Below are 19167 nucleotides of genomic sequence, written 5' to 3' on the forward strand. Positions count from 1 at the left end.
GACGTAGTCTAAGGACTTCTGCTTACCACAATAATAAAACGATATCTATGACGAAAGAAAGATTAAACTACAACAAAAGCCGAATATCCCTTAGCATTCCTTAACGGAAATTTTTAAATCAGAAGTTTAAAAGTTATGTTGGTATGACTAGCAGAAAACCATGGAAGGGTATACAAGCGGAAGTTAGTCTGATCTCTAACCAGTCCCTTAATTATATTTTCTCTTCTCTTAGCTCATTGTCAGATGTCACTTAATTTTTAGTTCAAGAAATAAAAGAGTTTCTTTTTTAATAATTTCCTTTATCCCATCTTTAGCCTCATTCAAATGATGTGACCATTGGTCAGAAAGGATGTGACAATTCCCTAAAGACGAAAATATTACAATTTTTAATTTTTCCAATGAATTTTAGTAAATGAGCCCACTGTGCTTCAAACTTGTCGATTTTCGCTTTGATGAAACATGTTGCAGCCAGAAATGTACAACAAACAACAAACAAACCAAGACACTCATATAATCAAATGAGTCATTTGACACGGGAACATCAACAGCAGTTGTGGCCGAGTGGTTAAGGCGTCTGACTTGAAATCAGATTCCCTCTGGGAGCGTAGGTTCGAATCCTACCAGCTGCGAACAATTGGAGTTTCTTTTTTAATTTTTTTTTTGTTTTTTCACATATAATTTTGTAGAATAAAAATCAAATAATAAACTCATTTAAAAGATGTTTAAGAGTTGTAATGCAGTTTTATATTTGTTTATAGTCAAAAGCTGAAGAAATGGTTATGTAGTGTAGATTGCATAGACTCTCTTTATTTAGATCTCCGTGGAGTCCTTTCGAAGTTGGGAGTTTCATTTAAAAGTTAACAGAAACTAAAACAAACAAAATAATAATACATATAATAATAATAATTTTAAAGAATGTAAAAAGATATTATGGCATACAAATCACAAATGATTTCCTGAAACTAAACTTTATACCTACTAACAATTTGAAATTTTTAGTAAAAAATAATTAGAGAAAAAAAAGTAAAAAAGAAACTCTAATCGTTCGCAGCTGGTAGGATTCGAACCTACGCTCCCAGAGGGAATCTGATTTCAAGTCAGACGCCTTAACCACTCGGCCACAACTGCTGTTGGGGTTGGCTGCTCAAAAGACCAACTAGAACTTTCGAGGGTGAGTAATGGGTTCTAACACGCACGAGAGAACAATTGAATTCGAAACCTGTTGCTTTCCATTACTATGTTATTGTTTACAATTTCATTGTTAGAATTAGAATTTCGATTACAATTTATAACGAACTTTTACTATGAAAATACAACACTAATCTTTTGCTTCATAGCTTCTTGAATTGTTTTAAAAACTTTTTAAACAAAAATCAAAATTTTAAATAAAGAATACATATTTTTACTTAAATGTAAATTGGTTTTGTGAGTTTTTTCAAATTTCAGTTTTTCTTGATTTTCGATAATAAAAAAAAAAAACATTGGTCATCCTTGCGATTTAAAATTTCTTAATATAGGTTTCAAAAATATTTTTCAAATTTAAGAAGTACAATGAGCAATTTTCATTTGAATTTGTCATATTAAATCCAAATTTTCTAAGAATTAATATATCCAAAAAGTCGATTTTTAGAAAACAATATTGCAATTTTTGCCCCTTAGAGTCAAATTTATAATCTCAAATTCGTTTTCTTTATTAACCCATTTTCAGAAATAATCAATTAATTTTCAATCTTTTCTAAAATGAAAAACAAAAAAGACAAAGTCATATGAATGGAATTGTAATATTATTTTAATCTAATATTTCAACGCATGAAATCGTCCTAATTTTTCTTAAATGGATTTTCAAAATAAATTTTAAATATATTAATCAGTGGGCAGTTTTTTTTGGGTTTTTGTAATTTTTTTCTGTATTTTTTTTGTACGTAAATTACAAAAATATTTTTGTATTTTTATCATTTAACTTTAAAACTATGGTTTTTGATTTAATAATAAAAGTGAAACTTAATACAAAAGTCTGTATTAGGTAGTAGTAGTAGTAATAGAGCCTTAACACCTAGCCAACTGCATCATCTCTTCCCAAATTTCAAGGAGGGACTGATCCATTATCCCTTTCTACTTGGGTGGTGGCCTGTAGACGCCAACAACAACCGCATGATCACGCTCGTAGGGTTCCAGTGTCAATTGTTCTTGGGGTTTCAGTTTGTCGGCCTGCATCTTTTTGACTTCGGCGGCAAATACCGCTTCGGGTTGGGCTGTGGAATCAATGCAGGATGCCTTAATGGAGATGACAAAGTGGCCACCATTCTTAAGGAAATGCTGAGCATTTAGGGCCACAATACGTCCCTGATCGGGTTGGGCCACATCGGCGAATATTGTGTCAACCATGCCCACTAACATGCGATATTTGTGTGGGTGACGTGCATCCTCAATGATGGGTATAATATTTGTACGTTTTTTGGCCACATTAATCAAATCTCGACCAGAACGATGGGAGAATTCAACGGCATAGACAAGACCTTCGGGTCCAACGACATCAGAGACATGGGAGACGGTTGTACCAGAGGCTCCGCCCAGATAGAGCACCTTTGAGCCAGGTGGCATGTGTATTTTCTCAACGCCTCCCAAAATGGCAGCAGCAAGCTTGGACCGGAAGGGATTCCACACACGGTACTCAATCTTTTCGCCATTGGTCTGAGGAAGAAATAGAGAAAAGATTTAGTTACGGTTAAATTTCTAAAAAGACATCAAAGCAAAGGACGAATCTCTCTCAGTTGTGTTTAGATTTACGCAAAACAAAATGCCATCAGCAACTGCTTCAATGTGCACCCAAAGTCCACAGCAGCTGCCAGATGAAACACATGTTTGCTCATGGCCACATACTGCCATGTTCTGTACCCCTGCGCACAGCTTCATCATTGACTAAGAGAGATCGGTGTGGGGGATGAATGTTTACCTCAACAGAGATGCGTTTCTCGCCATAGACCTCAGAGCCGGGCACGAAATTTCTGGTCACCAAAGCATCTTCCTTGCCACGGGCAATGAACACTCCCTCATGACGATGTGGCTCAATGGTCACGGTCTTGCCGCCCTTGAAACCTCCAGCTGGAATGGAAAAAAAATATTAAGATAAAAAAAAATTTTTAATTTCTTTGTTTCTATCTTGTTTACCTCCGCCGCCGCGTCCACCGCCACCGCGACCACCACCGCCGCGTCCACCACCACCACGACCTCCACCGCCGCGCCCTCCAAAACCACGTCCTCCTCCGCCACCTCCACGGCCACCGCCACCGCCGCCACCACGACCTCCAAATCCGCCGCCGCCACCACCGCGACCGCCGAATCCACCACCGCCGCCACCGCGACCGCCAAATCCACCGCCGCCGCCACCACCACCACGACCACGGAAGCCACCGCCTCCTCCACCGCCGCCGCCACCACCGCGTGGACTAAAACCTAAAAAAGAGACAAGAAATGAGATTTTGCCACTTCCAGGTAGTTCATTTTGGCGATTGAAGTTTCACCCACCTGGTTTGCCCATTATTGTGAGGTTTTTTGGTTTTAATACAAGATTTTATTTCAAAATTCAATTCCTGAGAAGCACGCGGCACAACCAATGCTGTACCCGCAGACGTAAAGAAGAAAAACACGTGTGAAACCCAGGGATGCAACGTAAATTTGAAAATATCGATAGTAGCGCAACAATCGATAAACTAGCACAGATGCTACAGATTAGTTATCGATATTTATGAGCGCCATTCCTTAAATTCAAAAGCATTTTGTTGGCAAATATTAAATTTAAAATATTTTGTATTTATTAAGTGATTTCCAGTTGAAATAGTTTAACTTATTAAAGTTTTCAATTTTCCTCTATCAATGACTCCTTGACAACATATTCATGCCGTCAAAAAGTAACCCTGACAATGACCCCAAATCAACCTGGCAAATCAATATATATTTGCAGAAATTGGAGAGGAATATGCACAATAGAATTTTCGAAAATTTCAATGCGATGGAAGTCTTTATGAATGAGGCTTTTTTTTATAAGCATCGACGAGCTTTTTTTGCCCTCCCTGGTAGGTCTAAAAGATGATGAAATTTTTTTTTACAATATCTATGTATATTATATATGTACGTATTAATTACAGATTGCAATTAAACCCGGACAGGGTATTGAGGAAGCCGAAACCTCTACAAAAAATTTCAGGAGCGTGGATGTGGGCAAAATTTTAACAATGATGGCTGTGGCGCTAAAAGGAGCACAATATACACTAATTTGGTTTGCTTTGTTGTTGATGGCAATCCAATTAATGTTAAGGTGCGAAAACATTTCCTAGAAAATAGGGGAAAGGTCTCTTTGTTTGGGATTACATTCATTTCCAAAATGTAATGACGGGCACATGGGTGACACATTGTGTCACATATACTCCAGGCCGCTGGACATCGAAGACCTGGCAATTATAGAGTGTTGCGATTTCGGTGTTCCAGCGGAACTGAAAGAGTTGCGCAAAGGATTCATTCTTCCAATAAGAAGTTTGGATAAACTTAAAAATGTAAGTGATTACAATTTAATATTAGATGGGATGCTGCAATTAGTTTATATATTAGCAATTAAGAATAATTTTTCTGTAAATAAATGAAAGAATCGAAATAATGGAAATGATGCATTTTGACAAATTTTCCAATGTTCCGAATGACCGAAAAAGTTCAATCTGCAACTTGCGGCGCAACCTTAACCTTGACAATTGTGCAAATTTTTAAAATAGGGCAAAGCAAAAGGTATGTAACAAAAATTTTATAAAATTCTATTCATTCTATTACATTTTTTTACAGACCTTTTACAAAAAAAAAAAAAAAAAAATGAAGAGTGAGGCAATGAAGATTTTCCAAGATGTAAAAGAAGTAGTAAGTAATAAAAATCTAATGTATGTATGTATGTATGTATGTAAATGGAAGCTAGAAGCTAACTTCGGCAATGCCAAAGTTGGCATACCCCTTGCAGTCCTTTGCATTCCCCCTTGCAGTCCTTTGCAATAATTTGTTAAGATTTTGAAATTTCTTTCCCTGCAACTCAATTCATCAATATACAAACAAAACATTAAAATTATTACTCTTTTTCCTACAATTTTTTCCTCTTCTTCGATCATTCCATAAAGTAAAGGACGCCACGCATACACATACAGTGTAGCGTTATGTCTGTGTGTGTGTGCATGCATGTGCAGCGATTATACCAATTTATGTTAACTAAATTTTTTCTTTTAATTTCAGGTGGCCGATCAAAACAAGCTTGTGAGTACCCCCTTGCAGTCCTTTGCAATAATTTGTTAACATTTTGAAATTTCTTTCCCTGCAACTCAATTCATCAATATACAAACAAAACATTAAAATTATTACTCTTTTTCCTACAATTTTTTCCTCTTCTTCGATCATTCCATAAAGTAAAGGACGACACGCATACACATACAGTGTAGCGTTATGTCTGTGTGTGTGTGCATGCATGTGCAGCGATTATACCAATTTATGTTAACTAAATTTTTTCTTTTAATTTCAGGTGGCCGACCAAAACAAGCTTGTGCACCGGATGGTTGGTCTGGCGGAGCTAGTCATGGCCAAGGCCACAGGGGTATGTTTTGAATAAAAATTCATTTTAATTAATTTAATTTGTAATATGCAAATTGTTCTCTTTTTCCACAGATGGCGGTCGTAAAGGAGGAGTTCAAACGTCTGGCTCCAGTGGCAACACAACCACTGGTTGTGGTTGATCCGCCACTGGCTGCTCAACCGGGATGCAACGTAAATTTGAAAAATTCATTTTAATTAATTTAATTTGTAATATGCAAATTGTTCTCTTTTTCCACAGATGGCGGTCGTAAAGGAGGAGTCCAAACGTCTGGCTTAAGTGGCAACACAACCACTGGTTGTGGTTGATCCGCCACTGGCTGCTCAACCGGGATGCAACGTAAATTTGAAAATATCGATAGTAGCGCAACAATCGATAAACTAGCACATACGCTACAGATTAGTTATCGATATTTATGAGCGCCATTCCTTAAATTCAAAAACCTTTTGTTGGCAAATTTTAAATTTAAAATATTTTGTATTTATTAAGTGATTTCCAGTTGAAATAGTTTAACTTATTAAAGTTTTAAATTTTCCTCTATCAATGACTCCTTGACAACATATTCATGCCGTCAAAACGTAACCCTGACAATGACCCCAAATCAACCTGGCAAATACCTTGGAGATCTAAGAGCCCTCAGACAAACAACATTGATTTATATATTTTTCAAACAAGACTTTTTTTCATTCTAGAAAATAGTTTGAGTTGAGGAACAATTCCATATATACAATATACATCTATATAGACTTGTAATTTTGAAAATATTTCATTCAAAAATAGTTTTGATTACTTTTTTGTCGCGTTAAATCATGGCGTTCCATTCGGTGGTTACAATGGAGAAGCCATTGCCTCATATATCCTTGACGGATTGGCATGCTCGAGTCAATCAATTGCGAAATGTGGCCGATGCTCGTCGTACAGATGCCTTTTCCATACGCCATTCTTCGAGGACCTTGCGAAATGAGACCAGAATCGAGTGCGATTGGGCCAACTATGAGACAAACGAAGCTCTAACTGATCGGTAAGGTTTTCATGAGATCGCACCTCCATTCCCATAGTTACTCATAAATGGTCTTGTAGCATCTCGGAGCTAAATCGCTGGCGTGAGATTATCTCGAAAACTTTCGAGCGGATTGAAAGGGAAATCTTTATGCTGCAGGAGGAGAAAGATGCCACGGAACGTGAACTGGAAACATTGGCGGGACCCATATCGGTTATAGCCGAAGTTCTTACCATGCGGGATGGACGCTTGGGCTCTGAGATGACCTACGATGAGGCCGACACGGAAATCAAAAATGAATTGGCCATTTTGGAGAATAATCAACGTCTCTTGGCCGATCGTTGCCAAAAGGCTTGGGAGAAACTGACCCGCCTGGAGGAGGTGCGCTTTAAGATTGGCCTGGAAATTGAGAATAAACTGGAGGCAGTGGAGCTAGATGCATCCCAATTGGCCTTGGATCGCAATTCCGCAAATATATCCTACAAGCCTGATCCCACCAGGAATCCAAAAAAGTAAGAGCCAAACAGTCAAATGAAATTTGTTCTATGATTGTCATTTTTATGCTTGCAGCTCCTGCTCTTATGAGACTTGGTTGGAGCATGTGAAGAATATGAAACAGCTGGCCGAGAATGAGCTGGCCGATACCTATGCCATACGTGAGGCTCTCTTTGTTTGCCGTGAAAAGGCCCGCAATATGCTGCAATCCCAGCAAGAACGTGCCGAGCATACCATCAGGAAACGCATCTTTGAGACCCAACGGGCACGCAATGAACTCGAATGGCAAAAGCTCAAGATGAAGGATGAAATGGAGTTGGCAGTGTGTGAGATTAAGACCCTGGAACAGTCCTTGAGGGATAAAACTGATGCCGTCAAATTGGCTGAGACCCGTCTGGAGAATCGTGCTCAACGTTCGGGCATGGAGTTATGCCTAGATCAGGCCCATGATATGCTCTGCATTGAGGTCGAGAAATTACGCGAAATTCGTCGTCGTCTTATAGCCAAGATTGATGAGAGTCGGGCCAATTATAATATGATGGAGGAGCATGCCCAGAGGATTGACGTAGATCTGGAAAATAAGCAGCATTCCCTGATGACCGATATCCGTGCCTTGGATTTGCGTCAACGTCTCAAGGGTGGTGAATTTGGTCTCAAAATGGCCAATCCCAGTGCTCAGACTGATCGAAATATTGTGCTCACACGCATGGAGAACGAGATACCAAAGAACTAGAGGTGTATCCCCATTTCTCCCTTTGTCCCGTTCCCCCCCAATTGGGTGATGTATTCGTGTAGTTGTGGTTCCAAAATTTATGTGCGTAAAAAATCCAAAAATAAAATAATTGTCTCTTTAAATTGATTTTAAATCAAATTGAAAATTAAGTTCACCCAACAGGGGCTTAAAATCTATTTGCCATTCGACACGGCTCGCGTTGATTGTCCTGCTCTGTGGAAAATGCACTCCCTGGCGCACAAACATGTCCCATTTGACAAATTTGCCAATCTCAATGGGTTGACTTGGTCCAGAGCTTACAAAGGCTTTGGGAGACTCCGAGGGATACAATTGCCAGTCAACCCAAAGGGCTATGCCATTGCATTCTTTGCTCCTGACCAGCTCAATGCAGCCTTGTTGATGCAGTTCCTGATTGAAGTTGGCAAAGTCAACTCGCAGTATTTCCTGTGGTTGAGCCAAGGCACGTCCAGGATATTCCCAAAGCGGTTGAGCTTCGACGGAAGAGACTGCTTTGTCAGCAGAAGCCTAAGAACGAGCAAGAAATAATTAATTAGGGTTTAGTTTATGATTTTATCTTCTTACCTTAACCATTTCATCAAACAAACTCAAATCGAAACCCTCACAATTGCCCACTGGAGCTCTAATCTTGTGTAGATCCAAAAATTCCATGGGTAAGGCAAAGATTCTCGCAGCACATGGTGAAATTTGAGTGCCTTCACTTAGTCTATCCTTCAAACGCAATAACAAAGTGCCAAAATAAAAGTTATCCCAGGGTAAAATGGAATTTATGAAATAAGGTTCCGCAAAGATGTGAGTTAATTTGCTATGATCCTGAACTTCTTCAAGTTTCTCCAGTAGCCTCACATTTTCCAGTTTATTGAATTTGATAAACGAGTCCAACAATCGACGAGAAAGGGAATTTGAATCATATATCTCAACAGAGGCTGCTCCCAGGCCACTTGTGGCCAGGCCCAAGAAACAAGAGTTGCCGAGGACCAAAAATTGGGAATCCTTTGTGGTCGTCTCTTCCAGGTAGTTGAGGTAACGTTTATTACGCAGCGATTGATTCAGTTGACCTATTCGACTGCGGGGATTGATGAGATGCAGGTCGCAAGTGCAATGATGCCTTTCAATGGATTCGGCAGGTTCCTTTAATTGGGCATCAAACCAAAGGGAGTATTCATCATGGTGGCAACTCAGGTAGAAAGTTTCTTTTGTATTGCTTAGGTGGAGGGGTTTGGGTATATAATAAATGGCCTGCATCCAATGGTCCCGCCATGGGATGGAATTTGCTAAAGGTTTGTCCTCGCCTGCAACATGTTTATCCTTGTCCGGGTGAGCCCAAAAGGGGGCACAGCTAAGGACGATTTCACTTTCATGATCCAAATCAATGTCCCACCAATAGAAGACCATATCCGCTGAGCCCGGCTGACTGGCTTGAAGCGGTACAACCTTATTTCTTTGCTTCTGGATGGGTTCCAAGTGCTGTTGGAAATCAAATTCAAATATTTCCACAGATTTGCTGAATAAATGAAAAGATTCAGTTGGCAATTGGGATAACTGAAGATCATGTAGAGCCGCATCGCCCTTGCATTCGTTCAACTGTGATGGCACTCTTAGCAATGTCTCACCATCAAGGTTGGCCATCAGTTTGAAGCCGTTCCATTGTTTGGCTAACGAGGAGGTGGCCACTTGTGCATAGCAACGGGCACGAGCTGGAATGCACAGGGCATCCTTGGTAAGTAACTCCTGATGAGCATGATTGTAGATGCCAATGGCTCCTTCACCTATCAGTTCAGTGTCTAGCAATTCGGCAACGAGAAGGTTAGCTCTCCTGGCCATATCCACACCGATTTGAATCTCTGTGGAACGTTTCCTAATTAACTGGATTTTATCCGCACCATTTGCTGACATAATTTTGGCAGCACAATTGGCCATGGGCAGGAAAGCTTCACAGGCTGTCACTGAGTCGGCTCCCGCTTTCAAAGCCATCATCGACAGGATTCCCGTGCCCGTGCCAATGTCCAGGACATGAACTTCTTGTCCATCGGCTTGCATTCTCTTTATCGTCTTCTTGATGGCCGCATAATACTTTTGATTCCGTTCCCAATCGTGCAGCATGTCGCCGAATCCCGCATTAGCCACCTAAAAGTGGAAGGGAAATGGTTTTGTTTGTGGTTTCAGAAACCGCATGGCATTTGGATTTCGTTACCTCCTGATGATAATCATAGTCATCTGCATTTTCCTGCCAGGTGGCTTGTCCTGTTATGGGATTCCTCACTTGGGAAAAGGAGGACATGGCTCGCCTAAAGCAGAATCGTCTTAAAATTGTTAAATTAATTTTGTATTTTTATTTGTCCCCGCGGCTGACTCTCTCAGCTGTTTTATCTTTCTCTTTCGCACTGCTAGACCACGCCGGCAATAACAAGAAATCGATTAATTGCTATCGATATTTTTATTATTTAGGGTCACATTGATTTTCAAATTTAAATATGACGCCAAAGACGTTAGAGCTTGAACTAGTAACGGTAAATGAGATGATTTGAATGAATAAATTAAAGATATTCAACTATTTAGGGCACTAATTAACAAAGTTTGCTTAATGAAATTAAATTTCCTCTTTGATTTGCTGATGTGTCAACTGTAAATATATATATGTATTTAATAAAAACGATTAAACCTATAAGATTTATGAAGGTCATTTGCCAAATAACTATTAAGTTACAAATTATTATAATTGATCAGTGTATAATCTTAAACAATCTGAATTCGCTTATCAAATCCTAGATAACTGAAAAAATAGATATTCATTTTTAAAAGGTGCAAAATATGTTTTTCAAATAGATTGTAAAGTTTTTTTTCACAATTTGAACCCGTAACATTTCCAACTCTATATTTTCCCTTAAAACCACATAGATCACTAAGAAGAATATTAGATTTGCTTTTTTAAAAATGTATTTATTTATTTTTTTATAATTTCAAACTTTGTTTAAATTAAACTTAGATAATTTGAAGTTAAGTTTCAGTCAACTAAAAATAAGTATATATTTTAATGTTTATAAACTATAAATTACTAAAATCCAGTCTTCGCCGAACTCCAGTCATAAGTTTATGACGATGCCGTGAATCCAAGTGACGACAAAAAATTGGTGTCTCTTCATGGAGCCACTGTCCTTTGATTTCCTCCTTTGTTTCCTTCGTAGTCCTCGACCAGCTTTTGACTAGATATTCCACTAATGTTATGATCAAAACGAATAGAACCATGTAGCTGACATCGAATTGCAGAAACGCTATTGTACCTTCCATTCCTTCCATGGTGTGTGTGTGTGTGTGTGTTAACTCTTTGAATTATGAAACTCGAATGATGTGACAACGATTGGAGTAATGTCTTTATATAGGATACAGGTAGAATATGTTTACAGATTGTACCTGTTTGACCCAGGTAAAGGGTTAATGGGAAACCCCTTTTCGGTAAACAAGATCATAAAACGTTAATCTGTTTGTTTGTGTTCTTCATTTCTAATTAGGTAGAAATTTTGTTTAATTTGCGACATTATATATAGATCCCTTATCAAGATCTAGATATATTGACACGTGACCAGACATGTATCAAGGGAATTCTACTGAACACTTTCAATAATTAGCCAGAGCCATTGGGGCAACAGACTAATGAAAGACATTTAGTTGCCTCTTAGCAGTCTTGCAAAGCGTCAAAATGGTGGGACGTAAACTAGTGTCACTTTATTCGAATTATAGCCTAATTTTAGGCATTACTTCGTATCGGTATTTCGATGGTGAATTTCAGCAGTCTAAACTAACCCGTTATTATGCCTTGGCCATAAACATTTTTACGATCATTTGGTTGCCCAATGTTCTTCTGGACGCAGTGGATTTTATGAAATATTTGAAAACGTTTCCTCAACTCATATCCATTACAATGACCACAAATCTTTATTTTATCGTGATGTATATGGTTGTGGTCTACACGATTCTCTCCAGAGGCACGAGAGACAAAATACTGAAACATGTTCACGAGTTGGGCGTAAAACTCAGGAGAATGAATATAGAAACAAATCCACTTCTTTTAAGGATTTTCTATTTAAAAATGTTTACAGTGTTTTTCTTACACACTGCCAATATATTGGCATTTGGAATGTGGTCCAAACCACGAGCTTGGTTGCCAGTACTCAATGCCATATTCATGATTAATACTATGAATATTTTGGGTGTCGCCACATATGCTTATTTCCTGGCCCTGTGGGTTGTGGCGCGTGGTTATGACTTTGTCAATGGCGAGTTTAAAGGAATTTCAACAAACTTTAAGGATGAGAAAGAGTTACACGATCTTTGGCACATTCGGACTACACTCGATCGTACTGTTCAGAAGATTAACCGAATGTATGGACTTCTGATGTTGGCGGCACGTTTTGATTATTTTATCTTTGGTGTGATCAACAGTTATTGGGGATATCTTTTAATGTCTAGCGAGCCAGTTCCGCATTATATGCGAGCCTTTGGATCAGTATTTTATTTAATACGTGCTGTGGATTTCTTTCTGCTTGACTATATATGCGATTTGACAATGAAATATCAAAGTGAACCGAAACATGCTCTAACCGAAAGGATTTTGGCACCAGAGGTAAGACTATAACGAGTGTACTTAACTTAGTGTTCTTGTAATTCTTAACTGGTTTAAGCAGTAGTACTTTAAAGTCAAAAACAAGACTATCACAAGCTCCTAATGTTTATAGTTTGATAGTTGCATAAGGATTCCTTGAATAACCAATAAATGAACTCTTCTTTTCTGTAAACTCGCATGTAGTTCCCAAGAGGTTTAGGGGTTGGTAAGACTCAGTAGGTGATCATTTTTGCCTTATAATTCGCTACGAAGAGCTTTACGCCCTTGGTCCACTCTAAAAGTGGCAAATTGGAATCCCCAACTAGTTAAGGCTTTGAGTATAGCAAAGCTTTTCTAAAGCCTATAAAAAAGTAAAGTTTCGTGAAATTGAGAGCAAGCAATAACTAAAAGACCTTACACCTAAAGCAGTTGTAATTCCCAACTAGGTTAAGCGTGGAAAAAGTGAATTCTAGAAATGACTGTTTGCCTATTAAAGTACTATGGAGTATCAAGGTTATTTAATTAAGACTATTTTTTCTCCTCATTGCAGCTAAGTTCCTTTGTAATATACGAGACGACTTCTAAGCCAAGTATATCGATATGTGGACTCTTTGAAGTGAATCGTAATCAATGGTATCAAACAATGTGCGCCATATTAACATATTCCATAGTTTTATTGCAGTTTCATTTATATTTGATGGATAAACAACATATTAAAATATAATTGAATTGGGTTCAATCAATAATTACCTGGTTTCAATTGTGTTTATTGATATTTATATGTTTAACCTTGTGAATTTATCTTGCCAACCATCTTCAAGTTCAAAGCTTTTCGAATAATTGCCATCATCGAAGGAATTGAAAGCAGTTTATTGACAGCCACCGACGGTTACGGTTATGAATCCTCGTAAACTCCTGGTAGGATACAATTGGTATTGCCTTTTGCTAGGCCTTACTTCGTACCGCATGGTCAATGGAACATTTCAACAGTCAAGAGTTACGCGAATCTATGCCCCTTGTGTAAATGTCTTAACCATGATAATGTTGCCCGCGGTCTTTTGGAATACTACAAAGTATGTGCAATCTTATCATTGGTTCCCGCGTGTTTCTTTGATCGATTTAACCTCGAAAGTCCTTTACTTGGTGATGTATGTGGGTGTGTCTTATACCATATTATCGAGATGTACTCGTGATGCGGCGCTTATGGAAATTCGAAGTGTCTTGAACAAATTGAGGCAAATGAGGGATGCTCCGAAGTCCACACTGCGATGGCTGTTCTATTTGAAGTTCACCTTTGTAATCTTTATGAATGTGGGTAACTTGTGTACACTATTCCTTTGGGTTCCTGATGGCGATCCGTTTATTTGGCTGAATTCCATAGTCTTTGTCAATGCCATGAATATTATGGGAGTGGCAACATATGGCTACTTTTTGGGTCTTTGGCATATGGCACGAGGTTATGAAATTGTTAATCAACACCTGAATGAAATTTTTCAACGCTCTCCACTAGATGAATGGAAGCTAAATTGCATTTGGTCACTATATATTGGCCTGAATCGAACTACTCAACGCATATGTGGATTATATGGTCTTCAAATGTTGGCAGCTCGTTTCGATTTTTTCATCTTTTGTGTGATCAATAGCTATTGGAGTTATCTAATCAATACCAGTGGAACGGTTAATTTTACTATGCTTATTGTTGGTGGCTCTTTATATTGGGTACGACTTTTCGATTTCTATCTATTTGATTATCTTTGCGATTTGGTCGTACAATACCAAAGTGAACCGAAACATATTGTCAGTGAAACTCAATGGACAAATGAGGTATGCATTAATTAAGAGAAAATAAATATTTTCTTTAAATTTTCAATACTTTCTTTTAGCTAAGTGCGTTTGTTATCTATGCAAATAGTTCAAAGTTGACTATACGGATTTGTGGACTCTTTCAAGCGGATCGCAGGCAGTGGTATAGTTTAATGTGCGCCATAATGTCCTATGCCATAGTTTTGGTGCAATTTCATTTATATTTGAATCGAAAAATCTATTAATAAATGCAGTCAATAGACGTATCTTTGTGGAGGATCTTCATTATGGAGGCACTCTAGCTGATTAAGCGGAACAAGGAAGACATTATTTAGTTAGTTGCCTGCCGCGTTTCAACGAGTTCAGTATGACAACGGTTATATTACGTATTGTACAATTTTATTTTGATTATGCATTTTGGATTGGCATTAGTTCGCATCGTATGAAGAATTTTTGTTATTTCGAAACTTGTTTTACCCGCATCTATGCTTTAATCCTGAATGCCATAACTCTAGTGCTATTGCCTGTTATATTTCTAAGGGCAGCAAATGACATAATGCCATTTTATTTGTATCCAAAACTTATGGCTATTACCGTATACGTGAACTATGTCGTGAATTATGCAGCCATAGTCTATACCTTAGTATCGAGGGTTTATCGTGATAAGGCATTAATGCAAGTGCAGCGTATTATTTTGAAATTGCAACGATTTGAGGTTGATTTTTATAGAAATGAACCTGAAATTAGTCGATTGTTAACTACTCTATTTTACTTGAAATGTTTTACCACTGTGTATCTAAGTGTTAACAGTTTAGTGAGTTTCTTTGAATGGCTGGAGTTTTCTTCTTTGTTGTCTGTTTTGGCCGCATTATTTTTCAATTTTGGAATCAATATATTGGGATCTGCTGTATTTTGTTACTTTTTGGCGTTATGGCGCATGTCACTTGGATTTGAGTGTATCAACCGAGAGATTAATCGTATTATATCATCATCATCGAGTGCTTCGCATGCTGATTTGGTCACACTGCGTCAACTATGGTCTGTGCATGCACAATTGAGTCGCACTGTACTTAACGTCAATCGAATGTACGGTCTTCAAATGCTCGTTGCTCGTTTCTATTATGTCACTTTCACTGTCATTTATGGCTACTGGGGAATTTTCTTTACCTTCGACACGAATGCATCATTTTGGTGGATAATCTATGGTTCCCTAACCTATACTATCCGCACTTTAGACTTTTATTTGCTTGATTATATCTGCGATTTGATAGTCAAGTATCAGAGTCCTCCGAAACATGAAGTTACCGAAGGCAATTGGTTTAAAGAGGTAAACTATTCAAAATATTTATACAACCTTTTATTAAACTGTATTCAATTATAGCTAAATTCCTACGTCATCTATGGGAACAGCAGCCGCATAAGTCTCTGGGTTTGCGGTCTCTTCAAAGTGGATCGGCAACAATGGTTCGAAATGATGGGCGCCGTTTTGTCCTACTCGGTGGTGTTAATGCAGTTTCATTTCTATTTGAAGAACACAAATAAATAGCTTTAAAAAAAAAGAACGAAATATTTTCACAGAAAACTACAAGATGACTTCCTTCCCCTTTTCGCTTGAAGCCAGAGCCAATAATTTGCTGTTCGATAATTTCCAAATGAATGCGTTCGACAAATAAATTTATGCTTTGACAGCGAACTCTCGAAACGTCTGCCAGTGCGCACTCTGTGAAATTTTTAAAACAAAATCACGTTTTGCTGTTGCATACTTTTTGGCGTATGCACATCTGCTCTTTCACAAAAGCGTACGTGATGAAAGTTATGTCATAAACACACACACACACAAACACACAGAGAGACAGCAAGAACTACATAAGGTTAGCAGGTGAAATGGGCAAGAGAGGGCATAAATAAAATGAAATAAAATAAATCAAAACATAATTTTCGCAATAAATTCGGGTTTTTTTTTCCACTACAACAAAGAGCAAAAGCAAATGCAAATCTAATTTCTATTCTTCTGCTACAAATCGTGAAACGTGAATTGAAAACTTTCTTCAACAATACATATCTTAGTGCGTATTATTCAAAAGGTTATGGAACACAATTTGCAATACTTCTTCTGTTTAATTATTTTACTTTTAAGACAGAAACCTGTTCAAAATTAAACTTACCAAACAATTTATATCTTAAATTTATGAACTAGTTCAACTTCTTGTAAGTAGTTTTAAGATATATTCGAGGTGAGAATGATCTAGTCTATCTCCTGGTAGTAGCATATGTTATACACACTTAAGATAAACATTCCATATTTATCAAACTTGTATTTTAAATTATATTATTTACCTACCGATATATAAATTTGTTAAAGCTTAAGCTAACTGCAAACATGTTTTATGTCATAAATCTGAAATACAGATTCAAAAGTGGAAAACGCACTTGTATTGAGTTTTCTAAAAAACTTTGACTTCATCTTTCTTGGCTTCAACTTAAAGCATACTTGTCGTATACGTTATGTTTCTAGAGTGGAACTTGTGCTACGTTTTTTTAAACAATGTATGTAAGTAATTTGAAAAACTAAGTGAAAATCTACTGGAAACTAATCATGAAGTAAGTGTCCAAGGATAAGATTAACTATTTCTTAAATGTTGTTTCTATCAACTGCAATCAGAGAATGAATTTTATTGCAAAATGAAATTTTTTCAAGAATTTCAATTGAGGATTTCCATTTTCAAAAACTAGCATATAAATTCCCCTCATATCAATTAAAACTGTACTCAAAAGTTTAAAAAATTTCGGGTTTTCTTTGGGAATTTCAACTATTTAGTGGTTCTGCTTCTAGAGGAACTAGTTTAGTTGCCATTTAGTACATACTAAAACTAGTTTATAAATGTAATCAAAATAACAACATTTGATGTCGAAAGTTAAATTTACCTTGGAAATGAAAAACCTTTAATATCGGAACTAGTTTTAAAAGGATTTTTAGTTTAAACACCGAATTGCTAAGCTTTAGAGATGTAGAAAAATACATATATTTAAATTATGAATTTTTCACTATTAAACCATAATTTGATGCATTTTCTAATGGAACTAGTTCGCATTTGATTATATCAACAGGCTTTTCAATTATATACCATATCCCCAACACGTCAACACAATTATGTATGTGTGGGTAATAAGAGCAAAGATTTATGTTTATACAATACACATCAAAGACTACGCGTCTAACGGACGGGTTATATACACACATACATACACACGTGCCCGGTCGGTGGGTGTAGGTTGAGTTTAGGTGGGCGTGTCTCGGTCGCTTGACAATTGTCAAAATTGTCGTCATAATTCATGTGTGCCTGTGTGTGTGTGTCTGCTGACGGCAACATTCGAATCGACGACGACAAACCGGTGTGGCATCAATTCAATTGAAGCAAATGCAAATTACGCAATGATTTACATTCCGATTGACATATTTTAGGCGAACAGTTTGCACTCATCTCATCTCCCCCTCCACTCCTTCCTAGGCCACCCACTTGCCGGCCACGCCCTTTACTTGTCGCAAAAATCAAGTGACTTTTGTCGAATCGAAGAAGTTTAGAATTTCCAAAAAATATTGAATATTTTGTAGATAATGAAATGTTGTTACCAGTTTCCTAGCAATTCAACTGTCTTCCATCCATCCTGGGGGAAAAGTTTTATTCTCTTGCCACTTCAATTATCCGCAGTCGTGGAACATTACTCACAGATGCTGGACGAATCCATGGCTGGGAGTACTATGAGAGTCATCATTACTCAGCCTTTCTTATTGGGGTGTCATAAAATTTCTGAACGGACATAAATGCGTTATTATACGTACATATTATGTGCAGTGGCGAGCAATGAAGAAAAGAAACGCATTGAGGGTCCTACCAGAGTCCGAAGCACTTGCAATCTCTCAGGGCCATTGTGCGAGATGTGAACGTGCAACAATGGAAGCCACAGGCCACCACATTGACATGCACATCAAAGGCAGCAGCCGCGACATTGAATGGCCTAGAACCAGGCACCAGACACCAGGCATGAGTCGCCAGGACCAAGAACCAGTGTCAGGACTATCAATGCAACTTTTGAGTGAAGAGCCAGAATATTCGCTGAATAGCTTGACTTGCATTCTTTGCCTGTAGCTTGCGAGGACATAAATTCGAAAAATAACAATATGACCGCCATATCCTTCGGTTCGGTATGTCTCTGCCTCTGTGTGTATGTATGTGTGTATGTGTGTGTGTGTGACCCTAAAGTCAACTCAAGATGGCAACCAAAAGTTTTTTAATGATGCCGCAAAGTCGTTGAACTAAAGTTCAATTTCTTGCTATTGAATTCTGGCCACAATTCTACCCCAAACCCACGACTACTTCAGTATGCAAAAATCAATGAAATGTCACAAGTCAGTGGGGAAATTTAGAAATGCAAAAAAAAATAAAAAATATTAGAAATAAGTTTTCATTTTTACTTTGGTTTAGAAATGGCATATAAAACTTTAAAAGAATGACAGAGAAACACCGATCTTAAGAGTGATGGATAAAAATAAATGAAACTAAGAAATTTCTGCCGCCTTTGTCTCTGATAAATGGTAGTAAATGAAAAAGTCCTCGTCTCAGAGTTGAGGCCTTGATACAGATCATATCAAACTGTAGATTCGCTGCAGGATTCATAATCTAAAATCACAAACTAAATTTTCTAGTTCAATCCAATCCATTTAAATAAATTCTGATTCTTAGAGTCATTGATAGTGCTTTGAAATGAAATGCGGAGTGTAATGGGCTAATGACTATGTTTATAGGAACGACTATAGTCAATTAAAGCAGTTTTTAAAAATATCGTATCCTATTTCTAAAAAGCGTGACAAGCAAAAAAACAAGGTGAAAGTATCCCAGATA

The 19167-nt window shown here is 37.7% G+C and overlaps 5 protein-coding genes and 2 non-coding genes across 7 annotated transcripts; 4 read left to right on the forward strand and 3 right to left on the reverse strand.

Moving 5' to 3' along the window:
- The first annotated feature begins 547 nt into the window (after positions 1–547).
- TRNAS-UGA (transfer RNA serine (anticodon UGA)) lies at positions 548–629 on the forward strand. Its single transcript has one exon. It is a non-coding gene; the product is annotated as a tRNA-Ser (tRNA).
- A 417-nt stretch (positions 630–1046) lies between these two features.
- Positions 1047–1128, reverse strand: TRNAS-UGA (transfer RNA serine (anticodon UGA)). The gene has a single exon. It is a non-coding gene; the product is annotated as a tRNA-Ser (tRNA).
- Positions 1129–1874: 746 nt separating this feature from the next.
- Fib (rRNA 2'-O-methyltransferase fibrillarin) lies at positions 1875–3660 on the reverse strand. Its single transcript, XM_068289603.1, has 4 exons — positions 3526–3660; positions 3169–3453; positions 2954–3102; positions 1875–2691 (listed from the first exon to the last, which is right to left on the reverse strand). The coding sequence occupies exons 1-4, from the start codon at positions 3536–3538 to the stop codon at positions 2113–2115; spliced, it is 1026 nt and encodes a 341-aa protein (XP_068145704.1). The 5' UTR covers positions 3539–3660; the 3' UTR covers positions 1875–2112.
- A 2633-nt stretch (positions 3661–6293) lies between these two features.
- Positions 6294–7967, forward strand: LOC137577145 (tektin-B1). The gene is made up of 3 exons (XM_068290539.1): positions 6294–6638; positions 6698–7129; positions 7188–7967. The coding sequence occupies exons 1-3, from the start codon at positions 6427–6429 to the stop codon at positions 7843–7845; spliced, it is 1302 nt and encodes a 433-aa protein (XP_068146640.1). The 5' UTR covers positions 6294–6426; the 3' UTR covers positions 7846–7967.
- Positions 7908–10256, reverse strand: Art7 (arginine methyltransferase 7). Its single transcript, XM_068290538.1, has 3 exons — positions 10058–10256; positions 8428–9990; positions 7908–8370 (listed from the first exon to the last, which is right to left on the reverse strand). Exons 1-3 carry the CDS (start codon positions 10142–10144, stop codon positions 7963–7965), a joined length of 2058 nt encoding a protein of 685 aa, XP_068146639.1. The 5' UTR covers positions 10145–10256; the 3' UTR covers positions 7908–7962.
- A 3446-nt stretch (positions 10257–13702) lies between these two features.
- LOC137577863 (putative gustatory receptor 59b) lies at positions 13703–14511 on the forward strand. Its single transcript, XM_068291425.1, has 2 exons — positions 13703–14287; positions 14347–14511. Exons 1-2 carry the CDS (start codon positions 13703–13705, stop codon positions 14509–14511), a joined length of 750 nt encoding a protein of 249 aa, XP_068147526.1.
- A 197-nt stretch (positions 14512–14708) lies between these two features.
- LOC137577868 (putative gustatory receptor 59b) lies at positions 14709–15812 on the forward strand. The gene is made up of 2 exons (XM_068291433.1): positions 14709–15593; positions 15648–15812. Exons 1-2 carry the CDS (start codon positions 14709–14711, stop codon positions 15810–15812), a joined length of 1050 nt encoding a protein of 349 aa, XP_068147534.1.
- The last annotated feature ends 3355 nt before the right edge of the window (positions 15813–19167 follow it).

This window comes from Drosophila tropicalis, unplaced genomic scaffold, assembly GCF_018151085.1.
Source record: "Drosophila tropicalis isolate 14030-0801.00 unplaced genomic scaffold, ASM1815108v1 contig_593, whole genome shotgun sequence".
NCBI classification, from domain to species: Eukaryota; Metazoa; Arthropoda; class Insecta; order Diptera; family Drosophilidae; genus Drosophila; species Drosophila tropicalis.

Bases quoted from the DNA above. Each gene is read 5' to 3' on its own strand.
- LOC137577863 (XM_068291425.1), top strand. From the start codon at position 13,703: ATGAGGGATGCTCCGAAGTCCACACTGCGATGGCTGTTCTATTTGAAG. The intron at 14,288-14,346 runs GTATGCATTAAT...ACTTTCTTTTAG, and splicing joins AAACTCAATGGACAAATGAG to CTAAGTGCGTTTGTTATCTA.
- LOC137577145 (XM_068290539.1), top strand. From the start codon at position 6,427: ATGGCGTTCCATTCGGTGGTTACAATGGAGAAGCCATTGCCTCATATA. The intron at 6,639-6,697 runs GTAAGGTTTTCA...ATGGTCTTGTAG, and splicing joins AACGAAGCTCTAACTGATCG to CATCTCGGAGCTAAATCGCT. The intron at 7,130-7,187 runs GTAAGAGCCAAA...TTATGCTTGCAG, and splicing joins CCCACCAGGAATCCAAAAAA to CTCCTGCTCTTATGAGACTT.
- Art7 (XM_068290538.1), bottom strand. From the start codon at position 10,144: ATGTCCTCCTTTTCCCAAGTGAGGAATCCCATAACAGGACAAGCCACC. The intron at 9,991-10,057 runs GTAACGAAATCC...TTCCACTTTTAG, and splicing joins ACTATGATTATCATCAGGAG to GTGGCTAATGCGGGATTCGG. The intron at 8,371-8,427 runs GTAAGAAGATAA...GCTCGTTCTTAG, and splicing joins TGTTTGATGAAATGGTTAAG to GCTTCTGCTGACAAAGCAGT.
- Fib (XM_068289603.1), bottom strand. The intron at 3,103-3,168 runs GTAAACAAGATA...TTTCCATTCCAG, and splicing joins CGGTGGACGCGGCGGCGGAG to CTGGAGGTTTCAAGGGCGGC. The intron at 2,692-2,953 runs GTAAACATTCAT...TTTCTTCCTCAG, and splicing joins AGAAACGCATCTCTGTTGAG to ACCAATGGCGAAAAGATTGA.
- LOC137577868 (XM_068291433.1), top strand. From the start codon at position 14,709: ATGAAGAATTTTTGTTATTTCGAAACTTGTTTTACCCGCATCTATGCT. The intron at 15,594-15,647 runs GTAAACTATTCA...ATTCAATTATAG, and splicing joins AAGGCAATTGGTTTAAAGAG to CTAAATTCCTACGTCATCTA.